Source organism: Bos indicus x Bos taurus, chromosome 11, assembly GCF_003369695.1.
Source record: "Bos indicus x Bos taurus breed Angus x Brahman F1 hybrid chromosome 11, Bos_hybrid_MaternalHap_v2.0, whole genome shotgun sequence".
Taxonomy (NCBI): domain Eukaryota; kingdom Metazoa; phylum Chordata; class Mammalia; order Artiodactyla; family Bovidae; genus Bos; species Bos indicus x Bos taurus.
In genome coordinates, this window is record NC_040086.1 from 46,601,648 (window position 1) to 46,628,213 (window position 26,566).

The 26,566-nt window shown below is 51.3% G+C and overlaps 1 protein-coding gene and 1 long non-coding RNA gene across 6 annotated transcripts in view; one reads left to right on the plus strand and one right to left on the minus strand.

Moving 5' to 3' along the window:
• Positions 1–2,585: 2,585 nt before the first annotated feature.
• The window catches only part of PAX8 (paired box 8), a 65,268-nt gene continuing 41,287 nt past the window's right edge, over positions 2,586–26,566 (minus strand). For 2 of the 5 annotated variants that reach the window (XM_027555472.1, XM_027555471.1), the window contains exons 5-12: positions 26,408–26,496; positions 25,989–26,114; positions 25,372–25,547; positions 20,663–20,783; positions 20,024–20,230; positions 12,256–12,357; positions 5,170–5,256; positions 2,586–3,721 (exon numbers count right to left, since the gene is read on the minus strand). In XM_027555472.1, the coding sequence (XP_027411273.1) occupies positions 3,645–3,721; positions 5,170–5,256; positions 12,256–12,357; positions 20,024–20,230; positions 20,663–20,783; positions 25,372–25,547; positions 25,989–26,114; positions 26,408–26,496 (985 nt within the window). In that variant the 3' untranslated portion in view covers positions 2,586–3,644. The remainder of the gene's footprint in view (positions 3,722–5,169; positions 5,257–12,255; positions 12,358–20,023; positions 20,231–20,662; positions 20,784–25,371; positions 25,548–25,988; positions 26,115–26,407; positions 26,497–26,566) is intronic. The other 3 variants (XM_027555475.1, XM_027555474.1, XM_027555473.1) reach the window with 2 other exon arrangements.
• On the plus strand, positions 20,281–21,652 carry LOC113901278. The gene is made up of 2 exons (XR_003513381.1): positions 20,281–20,675; positions 20,991–21,652. It is a non-coding gene; the product is annotated as an uncharacterized LOC113901278 (long non-coding RNA).

The window sequence follows — 26,566 nt, forward strand, 5'->3', positions numbered from 1 at the left end:
GCTCTCTCTGCCCAGGTCCAGGTCTTCAGAGAAACTAGAGGCCCCCGACTCTGCTACAGAGTAGACCACCCCTCCCCTACTTCCCACTGCTTGCCCACAGATGCGTCCCACATGCCCCAACCGGATCTTCTGTGGCCACGCCCCTTTCCTCCCATCCTTGTCTTCATGCTTCTTCTTCACCATGGCCCCCTCATGCACCTCCCCGACTTGTCCCAATACTGCCCCCCAAGACAGGGCACCTCAGATCATCTCTCTCCCTCAGCAAGTGTGTGCACATGTGCACACTCAGTTGTGTCTCTTTGCAACCCTGTGGATCGTAGCCCACCAGGCTCCTCTGTCCATGGGATTCTCCAGGTAAGAATACTGGAGTGGGTTGCCATTTCCTTCTTCAGGGGATCTTTCTGACCCAAGGATCAAACAAGGGTCTCCAGGGTCTTCTGCCTGCATTGCAGGCAGTCTTTATCATCTGAGCCACCAGAGAAGACCCTGACATGTAGATAGCTATATTTTCTAAGCCCCTGGGGTTTGACCATGGACACAATGTCTGGAGAGGTACTGGCTGGGACCCGCTGCATTTGAGCCATGTCACACACCCACAGACACCTGCTCTGAGCAGCATCCTGGGAGGCTCAGCTCACCTCCGAGAAAAAAGGAGAGAGCTGAGCCATTGTCACCCAGCAAAAGCACTGCCAAGTTCTTCTGTCATTCAGGGCTTAGAGAGGCTACCAGGGCACCAGTGTTCCCAGAAAGGGTTTGGGTGTGAATAGAAAGGGTTGCTCTGCAGACTCCTTGGGGCACCAAGCAACTCAAGGTGGTTCCTGGGTGGGGACTGTCTTGGGGAGCTCAGGAACGCAGAAGTTTAGGATCATGAAGAGCCTCAGATATAATGGGATTCAGTCCTGCTGCCATGCTCGAGGTTAGAGGGAAGTCCTGTTATTGAAGAATGAGACTCTTCTCAGATCCACAAGGAAGACACGGGGACCAGCTTTCTTCGTGGGAGGGTCCGCCTTGTCCATGCTACCCTCAGTGAGCACTCCTGGCCTCTTTGTTGGGAGAACCAGGGGGGTCAGAGTCTCTGCCCTCTCAGCCTGAGAGTCCCTGGGGATGAGGGGTTGTTGAGGAATCCCTTCCTCCATCAGACTCAGCCCCAGCTGCTGTTTGCCCAACTGTCAGCCTTGTCCTGGGCATCCTCCCCCCACCACTCCCTGGCCCCACTCCAGCTGGGTCCTTAATGAAGAGGGTCCACACAGACACCAGGCAGCTGCTGGTGGGACGAGCATCCTCTTGTGGACAGAGCCAGCCCTTGCAGTCACCACGGTATTTCCCACCTTGTTCTATGGAATTTCACAGAAGAGGGTTGTTCTAAGTCCCCACAGTAACTCCCTCACCCCTTCCTTGCCCCGGCTTCTTGACTACCCAGTCTTGCCAAATATTTCGCGTGTGGTCGCTTGAGTAATGTCCAACTCTTTGCAACCCTATGGATTGTAGCCTGCAAGGCTCCTCTGTCCTCCATGGGGTTCTCCAGGCAAGAATACTGGAGAGAACTGCCATTAATTCCTCCAGCAGATCTTCCCTGGGATCCAACTCAAGTCTCTTACGTCTCCTGAATTGGCAGGCAAGTGCTTTACCACTAGCCCCACCTGGGATGTCCAATATTGCCAAATATTGGGTTGGCCCAAAAGTTCATTCGGTTTGGCCAACCCAATACTTAGGAACCAAGCCAAAAGATATTAGACTCTCAGGGGTAGTCCCTGGATCTCCCTTGGGTCCCTGGTATCCCTGATGAGCGCCCGTGGTGCTAAGCCGAAGTGTTAGACTTAAGGTAAGAGGTTTTGATCTACCACTTCCTGCCTCAGCCAAGTTATTTATTTTCTGAGCCTCAGTTTCTCCATATGTAAAATAGGGCAAATCCCAGGTTCATTTATGTGAGGATCCCATGCAGCTCCTGGTGGCTCAGACGGTAAAGAATGTCCCTGCAATGCAGGAGACCCTGGTTCGATCCCTGGGTTGGGAAGATCTCCTGGAGAAGGGAATGGCAATCCACTCCAGTATGCTTGCCTGGACAGTACCACAGACAGGGGAGCCTGGCAGGCTACAGTCCGTGGGGTCACAAAGAGTTGGACATGACTGAGTGACTGACACTCTCAACACTTTCCCAGGCAGCTGAGCCCAATAATTGTCTTCTCCCTTCCCTCCTCTCACACCTCAGGGATCCTAAGAGCTGTTTATGCAGGCTCCCCTGTGGCGCTGTTCCTGGATCTGTCACCAGCCTTCCTGGCTGATTCTTTGGCTTCCTGTAAGTAACAGCAGCCACCACCTGTGGGGAGTCTGTGATTGGTCAGACACCAGGCCACTTGCTTATTTTCTGCTCTCATTGACTCAGAGATGGAACAATCAAAGCTTGGGGTAGTGGTGTGCCTGGCGCCGAACATCTCCCTGGGGCAGAATGCTAAGTCAGAGTTCTCCCGAACAATAGTAGTCCTTTCAACACGCAGCCCCAATATGAGTTCATTGGCTGCTAGGCTCTGAGGTTTTCTGAGAAAACCCTGTCACAGGGTTCCTCCTACCCAGTCAACCCAAAGCCAGAGACCAAGAGCAATGGTTTATTGAGTCATATGGCAATGGTGGGTTGTCTTTTAAAAAAGAAAGAAGCTTCAAGGAGAGAAGCCGGACATGGCAGGGAAACGACACTGAGAGGAAAGGGGTAGTTTGACTTAAGCTGAGGCTCATTTACAGTATTTACAGTCAGGCCTGGTGGGGGCGGGGGTGGGAGCTGTGGGGCCCAGAGAGGGAACTGTAGGCGGGTTTGTGTCAGGGTCTCTCAGTAGCTGTGGGTTTGGCAGGGCTGTTGGGAGCAGAAGGCAGGGTCCCCAGTTACATGCCTGGTTCTACTCTGGGCAGGGCTGCACCCCACCCCCCAGAGCCTAGGGCGGGGTGGGAGGGGTGCTTTGGAATGTCTGTCTCCAGCTGTAATGGGCTGGTCTGGCTGCCAAGGAGAGGGGTGGATTCTCCACTGCGGGGGAGCTCCTGGGATGGAATTGGTACATTCACAGCAGCAGGTAAGGGGAAGGCAGGCGGCTGACCACCTTGACCACCGGGTGGAGCTCCTGGTTGGCTGGACCCAGGGTTGAGCCCGTGACCAGGAGGGACGAGCAGGAAGAGCCAAGCAAGCTGCATAGAGAAGGTGGTGCCTCTCAGGGTGGCAGTGGGGGTAAGCCTGCGCACCCACTGTGGCTGCAGGCTGGGCAGAAGTGCTCACAGCCCATGGCCATTAGAGCGTGTCGACAGTGGAGCCACAGAGGCGCCTCTGTGCGCCCCAGAGCCCGCTGTGGGCCCCAAGGGCCATCTCTCTCCAGCTCTCTTGTCCACATTTCTCCTCCGATTCTGTCTCTTTGGAATGGGACAGTCTGTCCCCCTGGGACTCTTGTCCCTCATTAAGGAGTCCCGGAGGACCAGAGGCGTCTCCTCCACCATCGTCCTGTCTCTCATGGTTCACTGAATCACCCACACAGGGAGGGAGCCGCAGTGCTGGATTTGTGGTTATTTTTCATGTAATAAATAAAGATTCCTTTGTGTGACTCTCGGGGGCCTGTCCCAGGCTGAGTCCTCCCGTGGCTCGGTCGCTCCCACTGTCCCCATGGCAACTACAGATGGTCAAAGGCCGTGGCGGTGGTGGGCGGTGCACTCGGCCTTGATGTGGAACTGTAATAATATGGGGAACCTGGATAAGTTCAAAAAAAAAAAAAAAAAGAACAACAACACTGCCGGTCAGAAGAAAAAAATTGCACCATAGCCTCCCCCTGCCTCTGCTAACCTTTAAGACAGCGTGAGTTAATCATTGATCCCTCTGGCCTATCTGATCATCAAAGATTAACTCCTCTCTGGCCCTTATTTCCTCCTTCTCTAGGCTCACCTTTGAGTTTCTGGCCAGAAGGAGAACAGTGGCTTCTTGCCCCTCCCCTCCCCACGATTCCTTTGACCTTCAGCACCCTTGCATTGAGAGAGGGCAAGAAAGAGAAGTTACGCCTGGAGCCCTGAAGAATCAAGTACTGACTGGGGGATCGCTGGGTGTTCCCCGGCCTTGCCCAAAAGGCACAAGATCAGAGGATCTTAGGAACCAGCGGGGATGGAAAGCTGACTGCTCAAGGGATATGTGGATTTGAGAGCCTCCTCCAGGCTGCTCTGCACACCCACAGGATGGACAGCCAGGGGAAGTTCCATGGGGAGGGCACAGCTCTATGCTCTCATCTTTCTGAGCTGAACTGGACAAAAGGGTGGCTTGAACTCACATGGCAAACAGAGCTCAAGTCAGTCAGCTTCCTAGTCATTCCTGGAACATGAGGAGGTAACAGGAGGAGAGAGGGGGGATCTTGGGAATGGAGACCCTTGGGGTCAGCTGCACTGTGCTACGGCTTCTACAGGCTCAGGTTTGCTCCCAAACCCTCCAGGTCACCCCTTCATGGAGACTCCAGTGGGATCCCTCACATTCATTTATGGGGCTTGGTTTCCTGATTTCCTTGGTTTCTCAACCCAACCCCGGCCCAGGGGAAGAGGGGCCGATGAGAAGCCCTGCAGTCCAGTTCACTATCTAGACCTCCATACTGAAGGCTGCTGCCCACATCTCAAGCCAAATATCAGGAATATGGTGGAACAGAGGGTCTCTGTGTAAGGGCTTTGGGGCTGAATCAAGAGTATTTTCGAGCCACTTAGATGGTTAATGAGAGCGACAGGATGGCACTGTTTGCAATCAGCACGCTCCCCAGCAGGAGGGTTGCTGGCACTCCCCTAGGCACCCTCCAAGATGTGGAGGGGCACAGACACGTGCCCTCCCCGTGGAACTTTCTTAGCCTGTCCATCCTGCAGAGATGTCCCCTCCACCCCCGCCCTCCCAAAGCCTGAGCCCTGAATCTTACACAAAACAAAGATTTAACAGACATGGCCTCAGGACAGAGAAGTGAGTGATGCCCAGAAGTCTCCCCTCCGCCTCTCCCCCCAGACAACTTGGTACCCTGCCTTTCCCTGACCTGCTCGGATTATGAATAACACCTGTCTCTCCAGGCCCTCCATCGAACTGGGGATTCCCAGCTCTCAGACCACTTTGGTCCAACCTAGCACCTCCACCCACCCCGAACAGTGGAGGGCCTGTGACAGTCCCAAAGGCAAACTTACTCAGTAAGCTGGAGTTGGGGAAGCGCCAGGCCTCGCTGTAGGAGGAGTAGGGGGTGTGGCCGTAGGCGTTGCCAGAGTATTCGCTTCCTGTGGGAGGCACACAGTGAGAGACCCATGAGGTGGATTCACAGCCTGAGGGCTGGGTCTGGGGGATGAGGGTCTGCAGGGTGGACACAGCAAGCCCTGGGGGACAGACGGGGCCAGGGCAGGGACAGTGGGAGCTCAGGAGACCCCTCCAAGAGCCCTTTGGAGGCCCCTCCGTCTGCATTCCTTTGGGGGGCAGTGCCTTTTCCGTCAGGGACTGGGGGTACCGCCCTGACACGACAGCTCTCACAGGAACCCCAGGAGGTAGATGTTATTATGATGCCTGTTTTCCAGATGAGGAAACAGAGACTTGGGGATCTGTAGCTCACACAGCTGCAGGGTTTGGTGGAATTTGAAAGCTGTGCTGTGACTCCAGGTTCCAGGTTCTAACCATTTCTGCTGCTGCCTGGACCTTCTGTAGAAAGGTCTTTCCAGGAGGGGTCAATGTGAGTGACAGAGGTTAGAGGTCAAGGAAGAACTCAAGGGAGTATAAACTGTGCTGTTGTTGTTTAATCACTAAATCGTGTCTGACTCTTGCGACCCCATGGACTGCAGTCTGCCAGGCTTCTCAGCCCATAGGATTTTCCAGGCAAGAATACTGGAGTGGGTTGCTGTTTCTTTCCCCAGGGGATCTTCCCAACCCACGTCTCCTGTATTGGCAGGCGGGTTCTTTGTAGCCTCCTTCAATATGCTTTGTTACAGAGGGGAGAGAGAGAGAGAGAGAGAGAGAGTGTGTGTGTGTGTGTGTGTGTGTGTGGTTGGGGATGGGTGCAGAGGATGAAAGGCAGAAAAGGGGAGGGGCCTGGAGAGCATGTGGGGCCTGAGACTTCCTCTGAAGAGACTCTTGTCCCATCTCAAACCTGCCACTTGAAGAAAACTCAGCACACGACTTACACAAAGCAAATCAGATCACCTGTTTCTGTGAGTGGATTCTTGGCCTCACTAGAATTACTTACCAAAGAAATGACTTAAGAATTCCCTTAAATAACAAAGCAGACCACCGCAATTACTGCTGGAACTCAGACGGAGCTTACGGTTGGCAAAGCACTTTCCCACACTCGATGTTCCTTTACTCTCACAACTGGGAGGCGCCCATCAATAACGCCAATTTATAGAAGAGGAAACTGGAGTGCAGCGTGAGTAAGGAGTTAGCCTCAATCCCACAGATGGGAAATGGCAAAGGAGAAGTTGACCTGAGAGGTCTTCACTCGAAATTCCAGATCATCCATTTATGCACTTGGGAGACAGTTCCATCCACAAAGCCAGGTTTCCACCAATCCTGAACTCCAATGAATGTCCACACCGCCTTCCAGAATCTCATCTGCTGTTACAAGTCAAGTGCCTTCTTTGGCTCCTGAACTCATTCCCAGACTCTGGGAGTGGGGCTCGAAGCTGCCTGGCTCTGGAGCTGGCCTGCCTGGAGCCAAATCTCTGTGCCCCACTTCCGAGTTGTGCAACCTTGGACAAGTCACTGAGCTGCTCTGAGCCTTAGTTTCCTCATCTGTCAAATGGGGCAGATTATTGCCCCTATCTCATGGGGTTGTGGGGAGGATTCAATTTGATAACATACATCAAATGTTTATGGCACCACTCTTGGAACAGAAGAAGCAGGCAAGGAATGCCAGCGTTTATGATTTCCCCATTAGGCAGGCACAAAAATAAAGCTCACCAGAGCCCCGCATCCATCATCCAACCAGTGTTAAAGCCTGAGTTGGGGTCAGTGGGTGCTGATTTCCTGCCAGAGAGGTAGGCAATTACACAGGAGGAATGGAAGCGAGGAGGAAGAGCCTGAAGGAGAGGAAGGCTTCTGGGTCCTTGTCCAGGGCATTAGTGACAGGCAGTAACACAGGAAGTTCATTAGGGGCAGGGATTAATCTAACACAGGTCAGATGAACAACAAATACATGGAAGAAGAGAAAGGAGGGAGGAAAAAAAGCAAAGGGATTAAAAAGAGAAAGAAAGAAACTAAGAAATGACCTCATCCAACCATTCGTTTCAGAAATGAAGAAACTGCTGCCCAGAGAGGGAAAGACATTGCCCCAGGCCACATGCTCCCTTAGAACCTTCTAGGACCCCGGCCTCTGGTACCTACTCCAGTGCTCTTTCTTGTATTCACAATGTGATCTGCTTTGTGTACTGCTGGTGTACCCCACTCCTCGGTTTCAGTGCATCCTTGAAGAAAGCCAATTATACCTTAGCAATGCTCTCAGGCCTTGACCCTACCCCAGCCAATGCCAACCTCAGCCAGCTCCAAAGGACAGGAAGAAATGTGGAAAATCCACCGTATTTGCCCCTCACTGTGTCGCTTATTCATGCATTCACTCACTCGCTTGCTTGTTCATTAATCCAGCACACACTTGCAGGGTACCTATGTGCTCTTGTCACACAGTAGTGGAGGAGAGGATGGGGCTGAGGAGGTGGTACACCCCTAGGTGCAGCATCCTTTCACCATCAGGTCCGTCATCCCACCTTCATCCACGGCAGATGAAATGTCCTTGCTCTCACGAGAGGCCAACCTGTCCTCTTTGCTCTGCATCCTACCCCACTCATCTTTCCATGGATTGGGCCCTCATAATTTACCCCTTCTCTTCACTCTTTGTCAACATCTCCCTTTCCAATTCATCATTCCCCTAGTCAGCCAACAGGCTCTGCTATTTTCTCTTTTAAAAATCCTCTTCTTAGCCCACATTTCTCTGCAGCTCACAGCCCTTCTCTGCTCCATGGTCTCTGCCCTCACCTCCTCATCCCCCCTCCAGTCAGGCCAACGCTGATCCCTTCAAATCCCTACCACCTCTACCCTGATCACTCCAAAGGTCACTTGGCTGACTCTGATTCAGTTCATCACTCCCTCCCTGCCTTTGGGTTTCATGGTGCCAAGTCCCCTGGTTTGCCACCTAACCCACTGGCCTTTCCTGCTCTCTTACCTTGTTGGTTCCTTCTCTGCTATATCTCTAAATGTTGAAGGACCCCAGAGCTTGGTTTGTGAGCCTTCTGTGATTTTCCATCCACATCCTCTTTCTGGTGACCTTGCATAATCCCTTAAGCATTAAATAACAGTTCTGCAGAATGGCTGAAATGTATGTCCTAGTCTTTCCCAACTATAGATATACATCATGTGCCTACTGATGTATTAAACTGGTTATCTAGGAGGTGTCTCAATCCTAATATGGCCCAGTAGAATCCTTGACTTCCATATGCCAAATACTCTACCATTTCCTCTTCTGCTCTCACATACATACTTGCCACCACCACCCATGCCTTTTCCCAAACTTCAAACTTATCCTTGTTTCCTCTGTCATTAAACCCCTATGGCCAATTCACTAGTAAGTGCTATTGGCTCCACCACCAAAATACATTACACCCTCAATGTCTCTCTTCTCCTCCTTCCCTGCTACTTACCTGGCGCACGCCATTGTCATGTCCTGTATCAACCACTGCAACTGTCCCTCCCCTAAGTGGTCTCTAGGTATCCTCTTCTGGCCATCTACCATCTGATTTCCCAGTGACCCAGGTAGTCTTAAAATTTGACCCCCCCCCCCCCACCACCACTACCAATATCTCTTCATTGTGTAGTGCTTTTCACACTCACTCGCTGTTCTCAGTTATACTCACACTCTTCCCATGTGTGATCATGCTACACTACTAGTTCCTACCTTGGGGCCTTTGCACTTGCTGTTCTTTTGGGCTGGGGATGGCCTGCCCCAGTTTATCACTTGGCTGACCACTCTGAACACCTTCTCAGAGAGGCCTCTCCTGATCACCCAATCTAAAGTAGTTATCTTCTCTCCCTGCGGCTCTCCATTACATCATCCCATTTTATTGTCTGAACCAGAGTTTATCGCTATCTGAAATTATCTTGTTGATTCATTCGTTGACTTGTTTACTATACTTTTTTCTCCACTGTTAGACTGTAAGCTCCATAAACAGATGGACCTGGCTTGGTCACTGCATCCCATACCAGAGAATCTCAACTCCTATTTGTTAAGTGAAAAGTGGTAAATGGATGCAAGGACGCAAGGATGGTTGAAAGGGTGGGTGACAGAAGTATGGATAATGGATAAAAGAAAGGACAGATGTATGAAAAGGTGCATGGAAGGATGAATAGAGGGATAAAAGGTTGAATAGATGAACTAAAGGATGGATGGATGATGAAAGACAGATGAATGGATGGGAGAAAGGATGGGTGAAGAAAAGATGAATAGAAGGTTGAATTGACAGAAGAATGGATGAATGAATTGAATTATGGATGGATGAATGGAAAGATGGGTGAATAGATGAATGGATGGATGCATGAATAGAAAAATGGGTAGATGGATGGAAGAAAGGATGGATAATGGAAAGATGAATAGAAGACTGAATGACAGACTGATGGAAGGATGGATAAGAATATGCATGGATATACGGGGAAAATGTGTGAAAGATGAATGTATGGAAAGATGGAGAGATAGATGGGTGTATCATTCTATTGGAGTTGTTGTTCAGCTCCAAAACTGCTAAGAGGGCCATTAACAGTATTAACAGGGCAGGAACAGCAACAGCAACAATTAGAAGGGAAAACAGAAGATGAATAGACAAGAGAAATCTGTGCCCTGGTCTTATTCCTGTGTCGCTCTCTTATAGCTCATGTGGTTACTTCTGATATGATGGGAGGCAGCGTGGTGTAGCAGAAAGAATGCAAGATTTGAAAATCAAAACAATAGTGTGTGAACAACCCAGCCACTTAGTATGATTATGATTATGATCCCCAAGCACACCACTTTGCTTTTCTAAGCTTGGTTCCTTATCTACATAAACCTAAGATTATATCAATGCTCCAGTCTTATGGTGAGGATTCAATGAGAAATAAACTTATACCTACGAATGGCCAGGCACCCAGAAAATGCAAACAAATGATCTCTTCTGTCCTTCTCTGACTGAAGACCCCACTAGCATGCCTTGCTGAGAGCATTTTGTATCTATCTCGAACGCAGTTAGGTGCTCAATGAAAGTTTGATTTTAATGGAAGAAACCCCCTTCAATCAATCAGGAGATTGTAACCACTGGTAAGAAATGGACAAATACTTTTCTACCAAAAAAATTCCTTAAGAATTCATTTGCACCACCGAGTTACTAGGAACTAAGGGATGCGTTTAAATAACATTGCATTTTATAAAAACTAATTTGCATGAAACTTACTGGGTGCCCATCCACCTTGCCAGGCAAACCCCCTCTTGGAATTCACTTGTGGTCCACGGTGTACTTGTGTTATTATTATTTCTTTTTTCTGCAACACCCACTCAGGATGAGGTCTTTAGAGAAACCACCTGGGAGACTTTGATGAGAGGCCCGAGCCTCCCAGCTACCTCACAGGTCACACTCTGAGCCCCAGGAACCCTGTGCCCTGGGCCTGCCCCCGGGAAATGATTCATAATTAAGAGAAAAGCCCTGGGCTTTCTGTCTCTTCCTCCTCCTCTAAGCAGGCGGCAGGGAAAGGTGGAGAGGTTGGAAGGGGTATGGGGGCACTGACTGGAGCCTGGGATTGTGATTGAGAGGCCCCATTATCCACACTCTTAAAAAAATAACCGAATCTTTTCCTTTTTTATCTTGACCAATCTCATTTCACGCTCCAGAAGAGGAAGGGAGGGAGGGAGGGAGTCTGGGGCCAGGAGGGAGAGAGGAGTCAGTATTCTGTATTTTCAACGCTGCATTAAGCACATCGCCACGGTAACCAGGCAGCAACAAGTGCCAGCTCAGCGGGTTCCCAGGGAGCCCAGAGTCTCCTTCCCTCCCTCCCTCCTCCGTCCCCTCCCTCTGCCCAGGAGCGCCCGGCCCACCTGCCTCGCACAGGGCGCCCACAGTGGGTGGCTGGTAAAGAATAACCCCTGCTGGCGGGGGAGGGGAAGCAGGCCTGGGTGAAGGCCTTGAGTCTCTGGAGTCAGAGGCAGGTAGGCTGGTGGGGAGAAGCGGGGTCACAGATGCCCTGATTCAGAGCCCCTTTCAGAAGCTCCGGGTCCTCAGACCTCTCTGGGCAGTGCAAATGGCTCTGAAAGTGTCAGCTGCTCAGTCAGGTCTGTCTGACTCTTTGCAATCCTATGCACTGTAGCCCTCTAGGCTCCTCTGTCCATCGAATTCTGGAGTGGGTAGCCATTCCCTTCTCCACATAGGGATTGAACCCAGGTCTCCTGCATTGCAGGCAGATTCTTTACCATCTGAACCACCAGGGACCCTATGCATATGGCTCCATCCTATCCATTCTGAGGTTCTCCCTGTAGGGTTCCTAAAAGAATGAGATGCACCCAGAGAAACTCCCATTGTTCTCACTTGTCCAGACCTTGATACCCCAGGTCACTGCTGGGTGATGATCATCCTGTCAGACAAAGAGACCCCCAGGACTGTTGGGGAGGATTCCAGGACTGTCCAAGTGATGATGGAGACATACTCCCTGCTCATCTCACACTCTAGTACCTTTGGAATACTCAAGCCATGGGTCCTGACTGTGCATGGTTGAATAAATGTGAGGTGTGAAGAAGGATATTTCAACCATCTTCATCGCCATCATCACCAACACCATTCACACTCATATTTTTCAGAAAGGGTAAACCAGGATTCATTAGAGGTAAATGGGAGACCACAGGGTGCTTAAGAGCTGGGCTTAGGTTTACCTCCATTGTTCTAATGGCTCCCAGATGACTCCCTATGAAGGCTTACTGAATCACTGGAAGAAATAGCAGAGCTCTGATTTGAATGTTAGTCTGTCTCAGCCTCTCCCTTTGCATCATGATGGGAAATAGGGAGCCTTTGGGAAGAAGGGGGCTGAGCTGGAGGGAGAGTTAAGGGGCCAGGACTGCACTGGAGTTTTTTCTCCAGGTGTTTACAAGGAGCTGCATCCCTTGGTCCATCCTTCAGTGTCCTTCAGAAAGTCTATGCATGGGGCACATCCTACCTCTTGTACCCTCTTGCTCCACCTGTGGCCACCACTTCCTCTTTACAATGTTTCCCCTCCTGCCCAGCCCCACCCCTTACCTGCCACCATGCCTGCGATGGCAGAAGAGGCATAGCTGCCCTGTCCACTGGTGGGGATGTGGGGTGGGTATCCAGGCAGTGTGGGGCCCACCATCTCTCGCCCTGAAAAAATACAGCAAAGCATTATCAGGCAGGCCACTGTGGGCTCCTGTACTTACTGTCTTGCTCCGCGGAGGCTCTGCAAACCTGCCCTCTGCCACTCCCACTCTCTCCCAAGCCATTCTCTGGACTTACTTCCTCCCTCCCCTCTCCTTCTCTGTGCCCAAGCTCCTCTCTACTCAGTGGGCCTTCACCAGGCCACGGGCTCCACCATGTAGTGGTGGGGGGCTGGCTATTACAGGCCTCTATTATTCCCTATCCTCCAATTATTTTATTGACAAGAATCTTAGTCATCCATAATGATGTCATGGTACTGGAAGGAGGCTGGAGGCTATGTCTTCTAGGTCTTTGTGGTCCCCTGTGGCATTCGCATAGCAGCCAGCACAGTGGGCCGAAATAAACACATTAGAGGCCACTGGCCACTGGCCACCCTTTCAGCCCCAGCTCCCAGGAGAACCAAGGTCAAGGCCCTGTGAAGGGATGGCAAAGAGGCGGCTGGTTGGCCCATCACTGTCCTTTTCTGAACCTGTGGCAGACATTGTTAATCAATCACCACACTCTGCCTCTGAGCCAGAATGGGGTTTCTGCTCCTCAACCTGGCCTTGCGGGTGGATATAACATATCAGAGCTGCAAGGGACATGAAACATGTTGCCTATTCCTGACCTGGAAAGGACATGTGGGTTGACAGGCAGTGTTTACACAAGCCTGAACCACTGACATCTATCCATGCCATTCCTGAAAAGAACTATTTTCAGCAAAACAGACAAGTATCCCTCTCTTTGTTTATCTATAATTTGTGGGAAATCTGCTGGCCTTGGTGACACGGAGGCTGCTCTGTGAGGTTCTGAAGTTCTGGCTCTGCCTCTCCTCTCTCAGTCAAGCCTTCCCATTCTGGAGACCCCATTTAACATGTTGATTTCTCTCCATCCACACCACGTACCAACAACCACAATCCTCCCCCTACCCGTGTCCCTTCTTTCATGGCCCCCTATCTGGAAGGCCCACAAGATCGTCCCTCACCCAAGGATTCTTGACCAGGTGAAAAGACATCCCAATCTGCCCAGATATGAATACTGTCCCAGCATATATACAAAGAATGCACATTTCACTCTCTTTGCTCTCAAAACACCCCGTTTGATGATGAAATTATCTGGTTGTCTGAGTTCTTGGTGATGTTTATAAGGTAGATAGGAGGTTTGCCAACCTCATCCCCGTTGACACTTGGGGCCAGATAATTCTCCGTGGCGGGGAGTGGGGGGTGAGGGGAGGCTGTCTTGTGCATTACAGGATGTTGGACAGCATCCCTGGGGTCTACCCTCTAGATGCCAGTAAGTTCCCACCCAGTGCGACAACCTGGAATGTCTCCAGATATAGTCACATGACGCCAGGGTGGCAAAATCACCTCTGAATGAGAACCACTGGATTAGATTATCACCATTTTATCAAAATGCCTTTGCTTCTTTCCGCACTGGGGGCTGCCTTTTCTCCTAGGACTCACATGGATTCCCTGTGAGCCTCTGTCACCAGGTTACCAAGTCCACCCCACCACGGCACTGTTTGCCCAATTTTCCCTCCATCAGTCCCCCACCCCCACCCCTGGGGTTCTTCTTGTGTCAGACCCTCTAGGGGGTGCCTACCAACACTGGAAGAGAAGGTACCTCTCACGGAACCCTGTAAGTTGTCAATACAGCAGTAACTGCCTCCTTACCTCTATTTCTAGAGACTCCTTGAAGACAATTCATTCATTTGACAAATATTGATTAATCCTGATATCCTGGGCACTTTAAGAAGCATTTGGGGATATAGCAGTAAGCAAGAATGTAAATTAGCAAGGCTAGGCGCTAAGTCAAGGGAGGATAGACTGGGAGGGGTACTGGAGCCAAGCCTGGGGGGCTCAACAGACAAGACCAGGCCTCCTGGACTTCCACCCTTCCTCTAGGGGGAAGAGTCCAGAAATCGGAGGACTTCAGTCCTCATTCTGCTTCTAGAACTAATTTTCCAAGTGCCCTTAGACCAGCCACCTACATGCCCCAAGCCTCAGCTTCTTCACATGTAAAATGGGAAAAAAAATAAATAAAAAAATGAAAGTAGCCATACACACCTTATTACTATTACCATCATGTTATCAGCATCATTCAGAGTCAATTTCATGCCACAGGTGCACACTGATTCATGCAATGGACACATTCTATAAATTATTACATGCCAAGGGAAACCTTACAGAATAAATCTTATTGGAAAGGGCTATCGGTGTTCATGATTCAAAGCTGTGTGACTGTTTTGGTAAAAATGAACACCACTCCCTAAGTTCCTAATTTGTTTTGAGCATACTGTCTGGCAGTGGTTGGTGCTGGACCAAACAGAGTGGAACCCGCTGGAATTTGACAGATGCGTTCAGTTCACTTGACACAGGCCTGAACCAACGAGGGCTTGGCAACACAGGTGAGAGAAGAGGAGCTTCAGTATAATGAGAAGGAGAGGGGGACACAGGTAGAAAATTGGATCTTTCTTCAAAAAAGACTGCAATACCAGCAGCTCTCAGACTCAGCCCCTTCGACCCTTGGATGAAGCCCCTGGTACTACAGCCCACGAGAGGCAAGGAGCGGCATGAAGTCCATGTGGGCAGATCGAGGACAGAGGGTGGATGGGACATGAGTAGGAGCGTGATGGAAGAGGGTGATGGCTAATTCAGCCCTGAAGCCTTTTCCCTCTCCTATTCCCTCCCTACTTCCAAGAGATGGACAGACAGACATCTGGGTCTAGATTATGGCCAGGGAGGACAGTATTTAATTTCCCTGGCCTGCATCTTCTCATTTGTCTTATGAAGAGCTCAGTTAGATGAGAGATTGTACACTGGGTTCACCTAAACCAATATTCGATTGGTAGGGGGCTTCCTGTTGCACTGCTGAGAAGGATTCTGAAGCTGCTCTGCTATGACTGGGGTTGGGGGTGAGTATTGGCTCTCAGACCACCTATTAGCTGTTATTGGCCTAGTGCTCTCTGGGGCTCCCTGTGGTCCCACATTTCCTCTTCTCATGTTACTCTCATCTTGTCCTTTTCCATCACCAGGTCCTGCTGCTTCTTAAGCTCTACAGCTCAGGGGGAAAGAGCACCAGGACACAAGCTCTCCTTAAGACACAATTTAATTTAGTCACAGTTGCCCCCCTCAGTCCCATCCCATGAGAACTAGCCACTAAAATGCTCTTGGAAATTGAATTTCATCAGCTTTACTCCCTTGTATTCTGTGATTTTTAATCTTCATTTCTTCTCAGTCACCTAATTTTCTCCCAGTGGGACAGAGGTATCTGAGTCAGATGCTGGAGCGTCAACTCCTGGAGGCTTCCTCCCCTGAAACTTGGCCCCCTTGAAAAGCCGGCTGAGACTGTCTTCAGGACACCCTTCACCCTCAACTTCTCTGTTAGTCCCCAGGAAAGAGTGAAAGTGTTAGTGGCTCAGTCATGTCTGACTCCTTGCGACCCCATGGACTGTAGCCCACCAGGCTCCTCTCTCCATGGGATTTCCCAGGCAAGAATACTGGAGAGGGTTGCCATTCCTTTCTCCAAGGGATCTTTCCAACCCAGTGTTTGAACCTGTGTCTCCTGCATTGCAGGCAGATTCTTTACCACTAATGCTACCTGGGAGGCCCCAGGACTCTGCTTCAATTCCTTAAATATTCGGTTTCTTCCCCCAAAGCCAAGAACTTTACAACCTTCTTAGAAATGAAACTACAGAAGCCATAAGGTGGAGGAATGCCTTCACAGCCTATTTTCTGGACTTGATTTTTAAGGCTCTTCACCATAAGTTTATCTTTGGTTTGTAATTCCATCTCTCCTGCACTCAAATATATTTTCAAAATAGTTCTGTTTTTAAGAAGCTCATGTAGGACTTCCTCGGTGGTCCAGTGGATAAGAATTTACCTGCCAATACAGGGGACATGGGTTCAATCCCTGGTCTGGGAAGATTCCACATACCTTGGAGCAGCTAAGCATGTGCACCACAACTACTGAGCCTATGTTCTAGGGCCAGCAAGCTGCAGCTACTGAAGCCTGTGTGCCTACAGCTCCACCACAAGAGGAGCCACCGCAATGAGAAGCCAGAATCACAACCAGAGAGAGTAGTCCCCACTCTCCCCAACTAGAGAAATCACATGCACAGTGACAAAGATCCCGCACAGCCGCACAAAAAAAATAAATTATATATACACACATATATGTATATATATGAAAAGAAGCTGATGTAGACAAAGCTGCATATTAAATGACTGGGAAGTCGGGTTCTGCAAGAAAACACTAGCATCTCAGAAATGCTGGTAAATATCCTACGTATCGGTAGAGGCCAGCGTCAGAAAACCAGGACTTGGGGGAATTCTGAGGGTAGAGGTGATTTCAGACCATTTATCGGCTCCTTTGATGTCCGCCCTCTATGTGACCTCTTTTCAACTCCTTATCTCGCTCTGATAGCAAGGAGAATTTATGGCAATCCAGAAATCTCTTTGGCAGGATTAAATATAATTTTGCACAGAAGGATGGAGGCGGGTAACGGACTCTTTGATGATAAAGCCAAAGTCAGGGCTTCCTCAACAGCTGAGCTGGAGTCAGCCAGGGAAAAGACAGGACAAGGACAGCATCAATATTGCTCTCGGTCAGTGTGCTGGGACCCTAGACAGGGGCATCTGGGAGGAGAATTTAGGGGCAATCCTCCTGTCTCCCAAACCCTGAGATTTCTTCTTTCTTGGCTAATTAGGGAGAAGCTGAGACCCAGAAAAACCATCCTGAACATCGCATTAGCAGAGACTGTGCTGGGGAGAACTTGACCTGGTGGAGACTGAGGCAGGCAAACACCTGGTGGGAGGTGGTAGGCAGGGTCCAGTCCATAGGTAGCTACTCAGAGGAGGAGAGCTGGGGAGGGCATTCAGAGAGGTGATGACTATGGAATGAAAATTTACCTAGTCCTTCATCCTCTCCCCTGTCTGCAGCATCATTACCTTGCATTAATTTGGTCTTGGCTTTCTTTTTATTCTTCTAAATCAATCTCTTGCTCCCCTGGATAGGTTTCCAGCCCCCAGACTCTTGATATCATTCCCTTCCTTTTTTTTTTTTTTGGCCATGGTGCCCATGGCTTATGGGGTCTTAGTTTCCTGACCAGGGATTGAACCTGGGCCCACAGCAGTGAAATTGTGGAGTCCTAATCACTGGATCTTCAAGGAAGTCTCAAATTACTCCCTTCCTAATCTGGTTTCATCCTACCCCATCTCCCCAGTCTGCTCACTCTGGCTCAGCCACGTGGTAGACATTTAGGTTCAATCTTGACTGGATGTTGCAAGGGGACAGTCTTTCAGGAGCTCCAGGCCACCACCTGGGCTCAGCGTGGACACTAGCCATCCTGAACCCCTGTGCTGAGTCACAGGGCAGGCCCAGTTCTGTAGACTGTGGCCTTGACTTGCTTCCTGCTCTCAGTAACCATCTAGACCAAGCCTCTCCAAACCTGGGCCCTGCTTGCTCTTCCCAGAGCCCCTGCCTCTGTGCTGCCTCTTCTACCCTTAGGCTGGGCTCCACAGCCTTCACGGGGGTCACACCCTCCACATCAGCCTCACCAGGGTCTGTCTCTGGGGGCCCCCCGCCTGAATGACCACTGCGTGTCTGCTGCCTGCTGCTTTGCCCCATGCAAGGATGACCTCCCAGTCCTGCATGGACAATGGACACAGGGCATGTCCGTTAAACTAAGAGCTCGTAGAAGTTGGAAGCATCACCCCTGATTTGATCACATGTTGTCTGGAGGTGCGTGAAGCCCTTAAGGGAGGGGAGAAAGTAGGGGTGGGGTTTGAGGGTAGGGACTCTGCACTGGGCTGTTTCAACCACACTTCACACCAATGCCCAGGTCTGTGCTCTGACATATCTGCTTCCCACTGCCCGGGGTCCTTCTTGCTCCTCTCTGGCTGATCCTGCACAGCCTCTTCACAATTCCCAGTAAGTGAAGAACTGCTCCCCCACACCACATGCTTCACCCACACCATCATCCCTTACCTGCCTCTTCTCAGCCCTCCTGGCCATCGCCCACCAGATACACAGGCAGGCAGTGGTGCCCAGTGACTGGGCCCCTCCCCCACACACATTGAATTTAAGTCTCTCCGACTCTCCCCCTCCTCTCTCCCCTCCTAACCCTGTCCCATTTTCTCTGGCTGACATCACTTCATTCAGCTCACAGACTTTTCTTCTTTAATCACTTTGGTCAAAACAAATGACCCATCTCCGCTGACTTCACCCTCTTTTGAAATTCTGCACTGAGTCAACACTTTCCTCCTTGCTTCATCACTGCCTCTCTGCCCACACGCTGGGCTTCCTTTATGAACCCTCTACCTCTGTGCCCACCTCCTCAAAGAGGTCCTCCTTCATTAGACACGGGGATGCACAGAGGGGGAAAAAAACGTCCTAGGTGCCAGACAGACATAAAATGTAGAGACAGTTATAAGGAAGGGTCAATAGACTTGAATAAGATGACCTTGAGGTCCCTCTGGGTGGACAGAGGTCTGGTTCTTATGATGCAGTGATTTTCAAGTGCAAGGGCTTTCCCTGGGCAGAGCCCCTACTTCAGACAGAGCAGCTCTTCATTTGTCTGGTCTGGATACTTGGCTTCTTTCAAACTTTCCATTTCAAGAGTGTTGTGAGACCCAGCAAGCTTGAAAACCACTGGTCCAGAAGGGCTGGCCCACTCCTGGTTTCTTCCCTGGGTCCTGGTTCAATGCCTTGGACCCACTTCTGAAATAGTCTCATCTCTGTGGCCGTCTTTCAAATATCTGGAAACTGTTATCAGGCTCTGTTCCCTCCCTCACTCCACCTCTGCCCTTCTCCCTGCCTAGCCAAACACCTCTGACTTTTTCAGCCACTGCTCAGACTTTGCCTGGACGGGCCAATGTCCTTCTGCCCGGGAGATTCAGCTCTGCTGGGATCTGATCCACAGGGCGAACGCAGGGTGACATGTCACCATGTTCCTATTCAGGGATTTTGGCTGGGTCTTTCTCCCTGGGCCTGTTGCCCATCAGTGTAAGGAGAGATTTGAACTAAATGTCCCTAAGGTGCTTCCAGACTTCAGTTGGATGAGGGTTTTGATGAAAAGTCCCTGCTTCCCCTTCTCTTGAGTTGGTGAGTCACTCTGCCTGAGTTTCCTCCAAGAGAGACACTTAAGCTAGGGACACAAGAGTTACACTATGGGGACCCAATTGGGACTGACCCTCCATCCTTAGAAATTTGATCCAGAATTTGGCCCCCAAAGCCAAAGCCTTTCTCCCTCCAGAGTTTTCTTTTTTTCTTCTTTTGCATTTTTTTTACCCAGACCAAGGGTTTGGGGCTTTACTGAGTCTGGCTCCTGGTCTTAGGGTTCTGGCACTTTCATGGGGCTTTGGGTCAAGGTTTTGGAAATCCACCAGGCACCCCCACTTTCAAGCACCCCCCAGAGTACCTGCCCCTCCCATGGCCTGACTTTGCAGGCATGGAGGACCGCATCTTGGCGCCTCCAAAAGTGGTCGGAGGAATGAGGGAAGAGGATGATGGTGGAGAGGACTCGGGAAGAGAGTAGGGGCTAGACCCAAAGTAGGGAACTGGCGGCCGGCCGTGAGGACTCCCCCTCCCGCCCCCCGCGATGGCTGCAAGACCCGGGACCTCCCTGTCGTACCTGAGAGGAGGGCCTGGCCCGTGAACTGCCCGTACACGGAGGCAGCATGGGGAAAGGCATTGAAGGGCGGGACCGAGGCACCGGCTGGGACCCCGGAGCCGACTTGCTGCAGATCCAAAAAGGCGGAGCTAGATAAAGAGGAAGGGGTGGAGCTAGAACTGGACACCTCGGGGGTTTCCTGCTTTATGGCGAAGGGTGAATGAGGATCTGCCGGAGGGAGGGAGACAACAAGGAGAGAGGGGTGTGAGATGATGGGGCGGGAACATGCACAAACCAAGCCATGAGATGCGGGAGGGGCGGGGCGGCGAGGCGCGGGCGGGCTCCTCCCTGAGGCGGGGCGCGGGGAGTGGGCGGGGCTACGCGGTGTCACTCAGGTTGGGGGAGGAGGTGAGAGGGCACTTCTGTCTCCCTGCTGTGCCTCTGTGAGTGTAGACGCAGGTCGCGTGTGCCCCGCGCTGCGGGGCAGGCGGAGAAAGGGCCGAGGACAGAAGGCGAGACCCTCTCGACCCACCTGCTGACCGGCCAGCAGAGTCCCCTCTCCTCTTCAGGCCCAGGGCCCTAACACCTTCCTCCTCTCCACCAGCCAGCTCTGCCCGCCAGCCGGCTCCCGCATGGCCCAGGAGATTCTGGGCATCGTACCTGCCACCACGGGGTAGGTCTGATGAGTCGAGAGGTTGCGCCCCAAGGGTGTATTGGAGGGGGTCAGGGTGGCCTTCCCGTCGTCCAGGGCGCTGTTGAGCAAGGGCAGCGGGTAAAGACCCTGGGGAACAAGAAGAAGTGAGCGCACAGAGGCTGTGGGCGGCAGGCTCTCCTTTTAAAGCCCCCCCACCCCCGCCAGCCGGCTCCCCCTAGAAAATACCTGCTTCCTCTGTCCCCTCTTCCCGCTCACTCGCTCAGTCTTGACTCCACTTAGTCTGTTTAATCAGTTCTTATTCTCTGACTTACAGCCCTTCTGTTTTTCTCCCAGTTCTAGGGGCAGAACTCGCCCTCCGCGGCAGCTCTGGAATTCAAGGCTGGCTGGTGGCAACAGCGCCAGACACAGAAGAGAGTGGGTCCTTCCAAGGACCACACCCTGGCTGGATGCTGGGCCCCTTCCGGGTTTCCTCATCCTGTCTGGGCCCACGGAGGGCAAGATGCAGGGCTGGGGCAGTTAGCACGTGGGACTGTTCAGGGTGCTTTCCTCCTTTCATTAAAATATTCTCCAGATGGGAAATGGAGGCACAGAGCTGGTCAAGACACTTCTCACACTCCCACAGAAGTCACACTCCCCTGGTCTGACTTCAGGACCTATGTTCTCACCACTGCTCTGCAGTGGATAACATCATGACCACATCTTACATGTAAAGACAGCAGGCATTAGACATTGCCTGTGTTATCCTGATCCATTTCTCCCAACAGCCCTGTGACGTAGGCAAGCAATATTATGTCTGAGATGCTGAGAGCCTGAAGACCAGAGAGGTGAATGTCCTAGGTGAGTATGAAGTGGAGTCTAAATTGAGGACATCTGATCCTGACCCCTGCGCTCTCTCCTTCAGTAAAAGGACAGACCTGACACCTAAGCAAAATAGGTAGACTTCTTCCCTCTCTCTCCATATCCAAGCAAACATAAATGTGCACATTAAGCTTGAAGATGATATTTGTGGTTACTTTTGTTTAAAAATTCTTTATCAAGTACCCCCGGGGGTTTTCATTTTAGACTTCACTGAGCCTCCCCTGACATGAGTGGGCCATCTCCTCCAATGCTTCTTCCAAGAAGAACTTGTTCAATTAAAGGCAAGGGTACATCACCCCTCATCATGATACCCTCCCATCAGGCCACGAAACAGCACACACCTCTGCTCCCCACATGTGGATCACACATGTCACTAATATGCTCTGTGAACCGGTGTGCAAAAACCAAAATCAAGGCTTGTGCTCCATGGTTATATAACAGCTCTCTAAAGGCAATCGCTTTCAACGATTTGAGCTGGGTTCTCCAAGGAGCCACAGCAGTTTCTGGTTGCATGCCAGGCACTTATGGAAGTTGCAGTCAACTCTGGAGACCACAAGGGCACCATTATCCTGTAGCAGCAATTACTGACTAAATGGCACTCTGGTTCTACACCTTCTGAGGGAGCTTCCTGCTTCTAGTCAGGGTAGAGTTACTTAGAGCCTGGTTTCATGAAATTTAACAAAATGCCTGATTTCTAGGAAATGTAAGAAAAGTTTAAAATGTTTTGTGGACATGTTGATCTGATATAAAACACCTCCTCAAAATCCTGGTGGTGTTAGTCATGTCCAACATTCTTCGACCCTATGGACTGTAGCTCACCAGGCTCTCTCAGCACGGAATTCTCCAGGCAAGAATACTGCAGTTGGTTGCCCTTCCCTTCTCCAGGGGCTCTTCCTGACCTAGGGATTGAACCCAAGTCTCCTGTATTGCAGACAGATTCTTTGTCATCTGAGCCACCAGGGAGGTGAAAGTTGCTTAGTTGTGTCTGACTGTTTGTGACCCTCCAGGCCAGAGTACTGGAGTGGGTAGTTGCTGCTCCCTTCTCCAGGGGATCTTCCCAACCCAGGGATTGAACCCAGGTCTCCCGCATTGCAGGCAGATTCTTTACCAGCTGAGCCACAAGGGAAGCAAGCCACCAGGGAAGCCCCACCTCAAAATCCTATAGCTCTCCAAAATCTAACAATTCAGTGAAAAACAAACCTATAAATCAGACATTTCAGTAATGTTACCCCAAATGCCTTAAACATCTCAAGGATGATTGGATTTCTTATTGGGGTGGGATTTGAATTGGGGTGCAGAGGACACAATTCCTCAGGACTTGGACAAGTTTGAGCTCTTGTTCTGCAATCACCAGCTTAGTAGCTTTAGTCTCCTTGACCTCTCTGAGCCTTGGTTTTCTCACCTGTGTAACAGGCATAATAGATCTTCTTTACAAGGCTGATGCAAGGATTAAAGGAGATTTTATATACCTACATTAAACACCTAGCACAAAATGCCTAGTAACAAACATTCAATAAACAGCTACTTTAGAGTTATGTGAAGGGTCACAAGCTGCCCAGTTCTTGAGGCTCTGTCATCATAATATTCACATTGTGTTGATCTGTTCCTTGATGCACTTGTGAAATAGAGGAACAAGAGCTTTGCAGACTCCTAACTGTGCCTGGTAGTAAAAAAGCAACCAGAAATGAGCCCACAGAAATGTTTATGTTGAATGCTTTGCCCTTTGTTGATTTTACAGAAAAGATGGCCATGCTTTTGCCCCATCCTGAGGTCAGGTGTGAGGAACTGTGCTTCTCTCTCAGCTTCCCAGACCAGAGGCCCTTTCCTTGCCCAGCAAGAGGACACTGGGGTGTTCCTTTGGCAGCACTGGCAGCTGTGGGAAAGGCAAGGAGCCCCAGGCACAGGCTGGGTCCTCCCTGTCCTTCCACATCGAGCAGGGGAATGAATGAGGGAGGGAGTGATTGGCTGAGCAAGGCACTCAATCAGTAATGGTCATTACTGAACCTCCATCTCCTCAACTGTAGGATGAAGGAGTAGAGTAGTTGCATGGTTTTTAAGTTCTCTTTTTCCAGTCTTCAAATAAGAACTCACATAGGAGCACCATATTTAAAACAGGTGACAGTGGACCAGTCTGAATGAAACCAGGGCCTAGAGGTCTGAGCTCCACAAACTTTCACTTCTGTCAGCCCTCTCCACCCTCCTTGGCCCTAGTCCTCTCCAGGCAAATGAAAGACTGGACTGAACGGGCCCTGTGGGTCCTCTGGCTCAAGACTCTCCATTTGCATGATCCCCTATGTATGTATGCCAGTTTGGAGTAGGGTCTTGGGACGCCTTATAATCAAGCAAGGTCCCGCAGAGGGGTAGGGGAGCTCAGGAGTGGTTCTGCACAACCCAGTGGGTCTCAGCAGCAAGGTTTCTCTACCAGGACACTGAGCTGTGTGGGGTCCATATCTCATAGCAGGTTCCCGGCAGACCTACCCCTGTGGCCCCATTCCCCTCCTGCCCAGTCAACCCCGGCCTGGGGTGCCATGTGCTGACTCGTGGCTGATCGCCCTGCCCTCTCCCCAGGTCTGCTGACGGCCAGCCTTCTCTGAAGCCCTCCTGGTTGTCACAGCCCAGGCTGATAAAATCGCTGACGCAGATTGCCTGCCCAGCTGCGTTGTTGGCAAGGGCCCAGCCGCCTAGACGGTCACTGGCAGTGGTTCAGCCGGTGACTGGCATCGTCACCACTGTCCTGCTCAGATCTTAAAGGTACACGGGCTTGCCTCACTCCTGGCTCAGATGACACCTTGAGCTGAGAGGGATGAGCAGTAGAGAAAATCTTCAGCTGATTGATGTTGTTGGGTTAGGGGATGGGGAAGACACTGAGACTGTGGTGTTGACAGAAGATAATTAACAGAGGTGCAGAGTTATTTTTTGGCTCCTGGAGACACTTTGGACATCTCTGCCAGTTTTTCATAGAAGCCAACCCCTGATAAGCCATTTCACCTGTCCCGAACACTGGGAATAAAACTTTGCTTGTAGCTTGCATTTCTCGGGCTGCATTTCTCATTGCATTTACTCAGTCTACCTTTATTAAGCATCTGTTAGAGGGGCACAATGGGAGATGCTGGAGGTAAAAAAGATGCCTTGAGATGCTGCCCTGTGCTCAAGAAATGTGCTGTATCTTGACATCTCTGTCCGCTAGGCAGTGACACTACCCCATGAGTTCTGGGGGGCGGCCCCTCCCACCCCGGACATGCAGAAGTCTGGGAGAGTGAAAATGAAGCGTGTCTGAGGGGCAGGGAAGAATTCATGGACCAGGTGAGGCTTGAGCTGAGTCATACTAGCCGAGCAGTACTTTTCCAGGCAGAGAAGTGGGAGGAAGGCATTCAGCGAGGAGGGCACACCGTGTGCCGGGGCAGAGAGGTGTGAACAAGAGGAGCGAGAGCATGGCAGGCACAGGGGTGGGGAGGCGTGAGTGGCGTGAGGCGGGGCTGGAGGTGCTGGTGGAGGTCATGCTGTAAAGGCTGGAGCTGCGACTTTATTGCTGTAGGACCTGACCCTGCTATCTGGGGGAGACACTGTGGCAGGGGGATGGCACGGTTGGTTGCATTGCTCTAAGCTCAGAGGCTACAAGTGAGGGAAGGCAGGGGGCTGGAAGGATGAGCAGGAAGATGCTGCTAGCGTCTGGTGAAATAATGCCCATGACGGCCTTGGAGCTGCTGGAAGCATGTGCCCTGGGCCCATCAAGCAACTTCTAGTTGCTTCTAGAATTGCCAGTTGATTAGGGAGCTTTCAGAGACCATGTCTTGCTCTGCCCTCCTCCCTCCCTCCCAACTGTCTGCTCGCCTCCCGTGCCCAGCTGGCCCCTCACCTGCTCGCCTTTGGTGTGGCTGGGGGAGGCGTAGGCCTCCGGGTAGTGCTGCCGATCAAAGGGGCATTCAAGCGACTCGAGGTGGTGCTGGCTGAAGGTGTCCGTGCGGAGGTGTTTGCGGGGCCCGCTGCTGCTGCTCTGGGAGTCAATGCTCAGCCGGCAGCTGTCCTGGTCACCTGGCAGGCATCCCCCGGCAGGGAGAAAGCTTTCAGGGGGCTTGTCGACCCATTGCCCAGGCCAGAGTGGGGAAGCAGACTCAATTGGGAAGAGGGAAGAGCAAGACTTCCGGGTGGCTTAGAGACAATCCACAAAGTCCTGGGCCTAAGGGGGTCTCTGTCTCATCAGTAGTAGTAGTATTAGTCACTCAGTCATGTCTGACTCTTTGTGACACCATGGATTGTAGCCCACCAGGCTCCTCTGTTCATGGGATTCTCCAGGCAAAAATAATGAAGTGGGTAGCTGTGCCCTCCTCCAGGGGATCTTCCTGACCCAGGGATCAAACCTATGTCTCCTGCATTGCAGGCAGATTTTTTACCACCTGAGCCACCAGAGAAGCCCTGTCTTAGCAGTTGCCCTCCTGCACCCCCAACCTACCCTCTGGTCCCCCCAGCACTCACTGTCATCCATCTTCCTCTTGCTGTCGCTGCCAGGCTGGGCGATCCCCAGGAGCCCATTGATGGAATAAGTAGAACCCAGAGAGTCCGACTGTGGAGATTCTGGGGGCGTCACAGCTGAGCTGGGGACTGCAGTGGGGCAAGACAGAGGGTCAGGATGTGGGCCTGACACCCCTCAGAGCCCCTGACACCACCACAGAGGAGTCAGGGGCCCTGCCTACTGGTGCCAGGGTTCTGGCTTGTGTTGTTTCCAGCCCTAAACATTTCAGAGAATCTTCCCTGGGATTCCAGCCAGGTTTGGGCTCAGTTCGAACATATGGGTATGTCTGTGTGGACATGTTTGTGTGCAACTCTGTGTGTGTACATGGATGGGAGTGTGTATGCAAGGGGCAGAGTGTGACTGTGGGACCCTCGGCACTCACTCAGCGTGTGTCCTGGGCTCAGGGACTTGGTGGCCACGCAGCTGTCCATGGGAAGGTTGAATGGCTGCTGCACTTTAGTCCGGATGATTCTGTAAGGAAGAGAAGAAAAGCCCTTATAGCAGAAGGAGACAGGGCTTCCGGCTGCCCCAGCTCCATCCA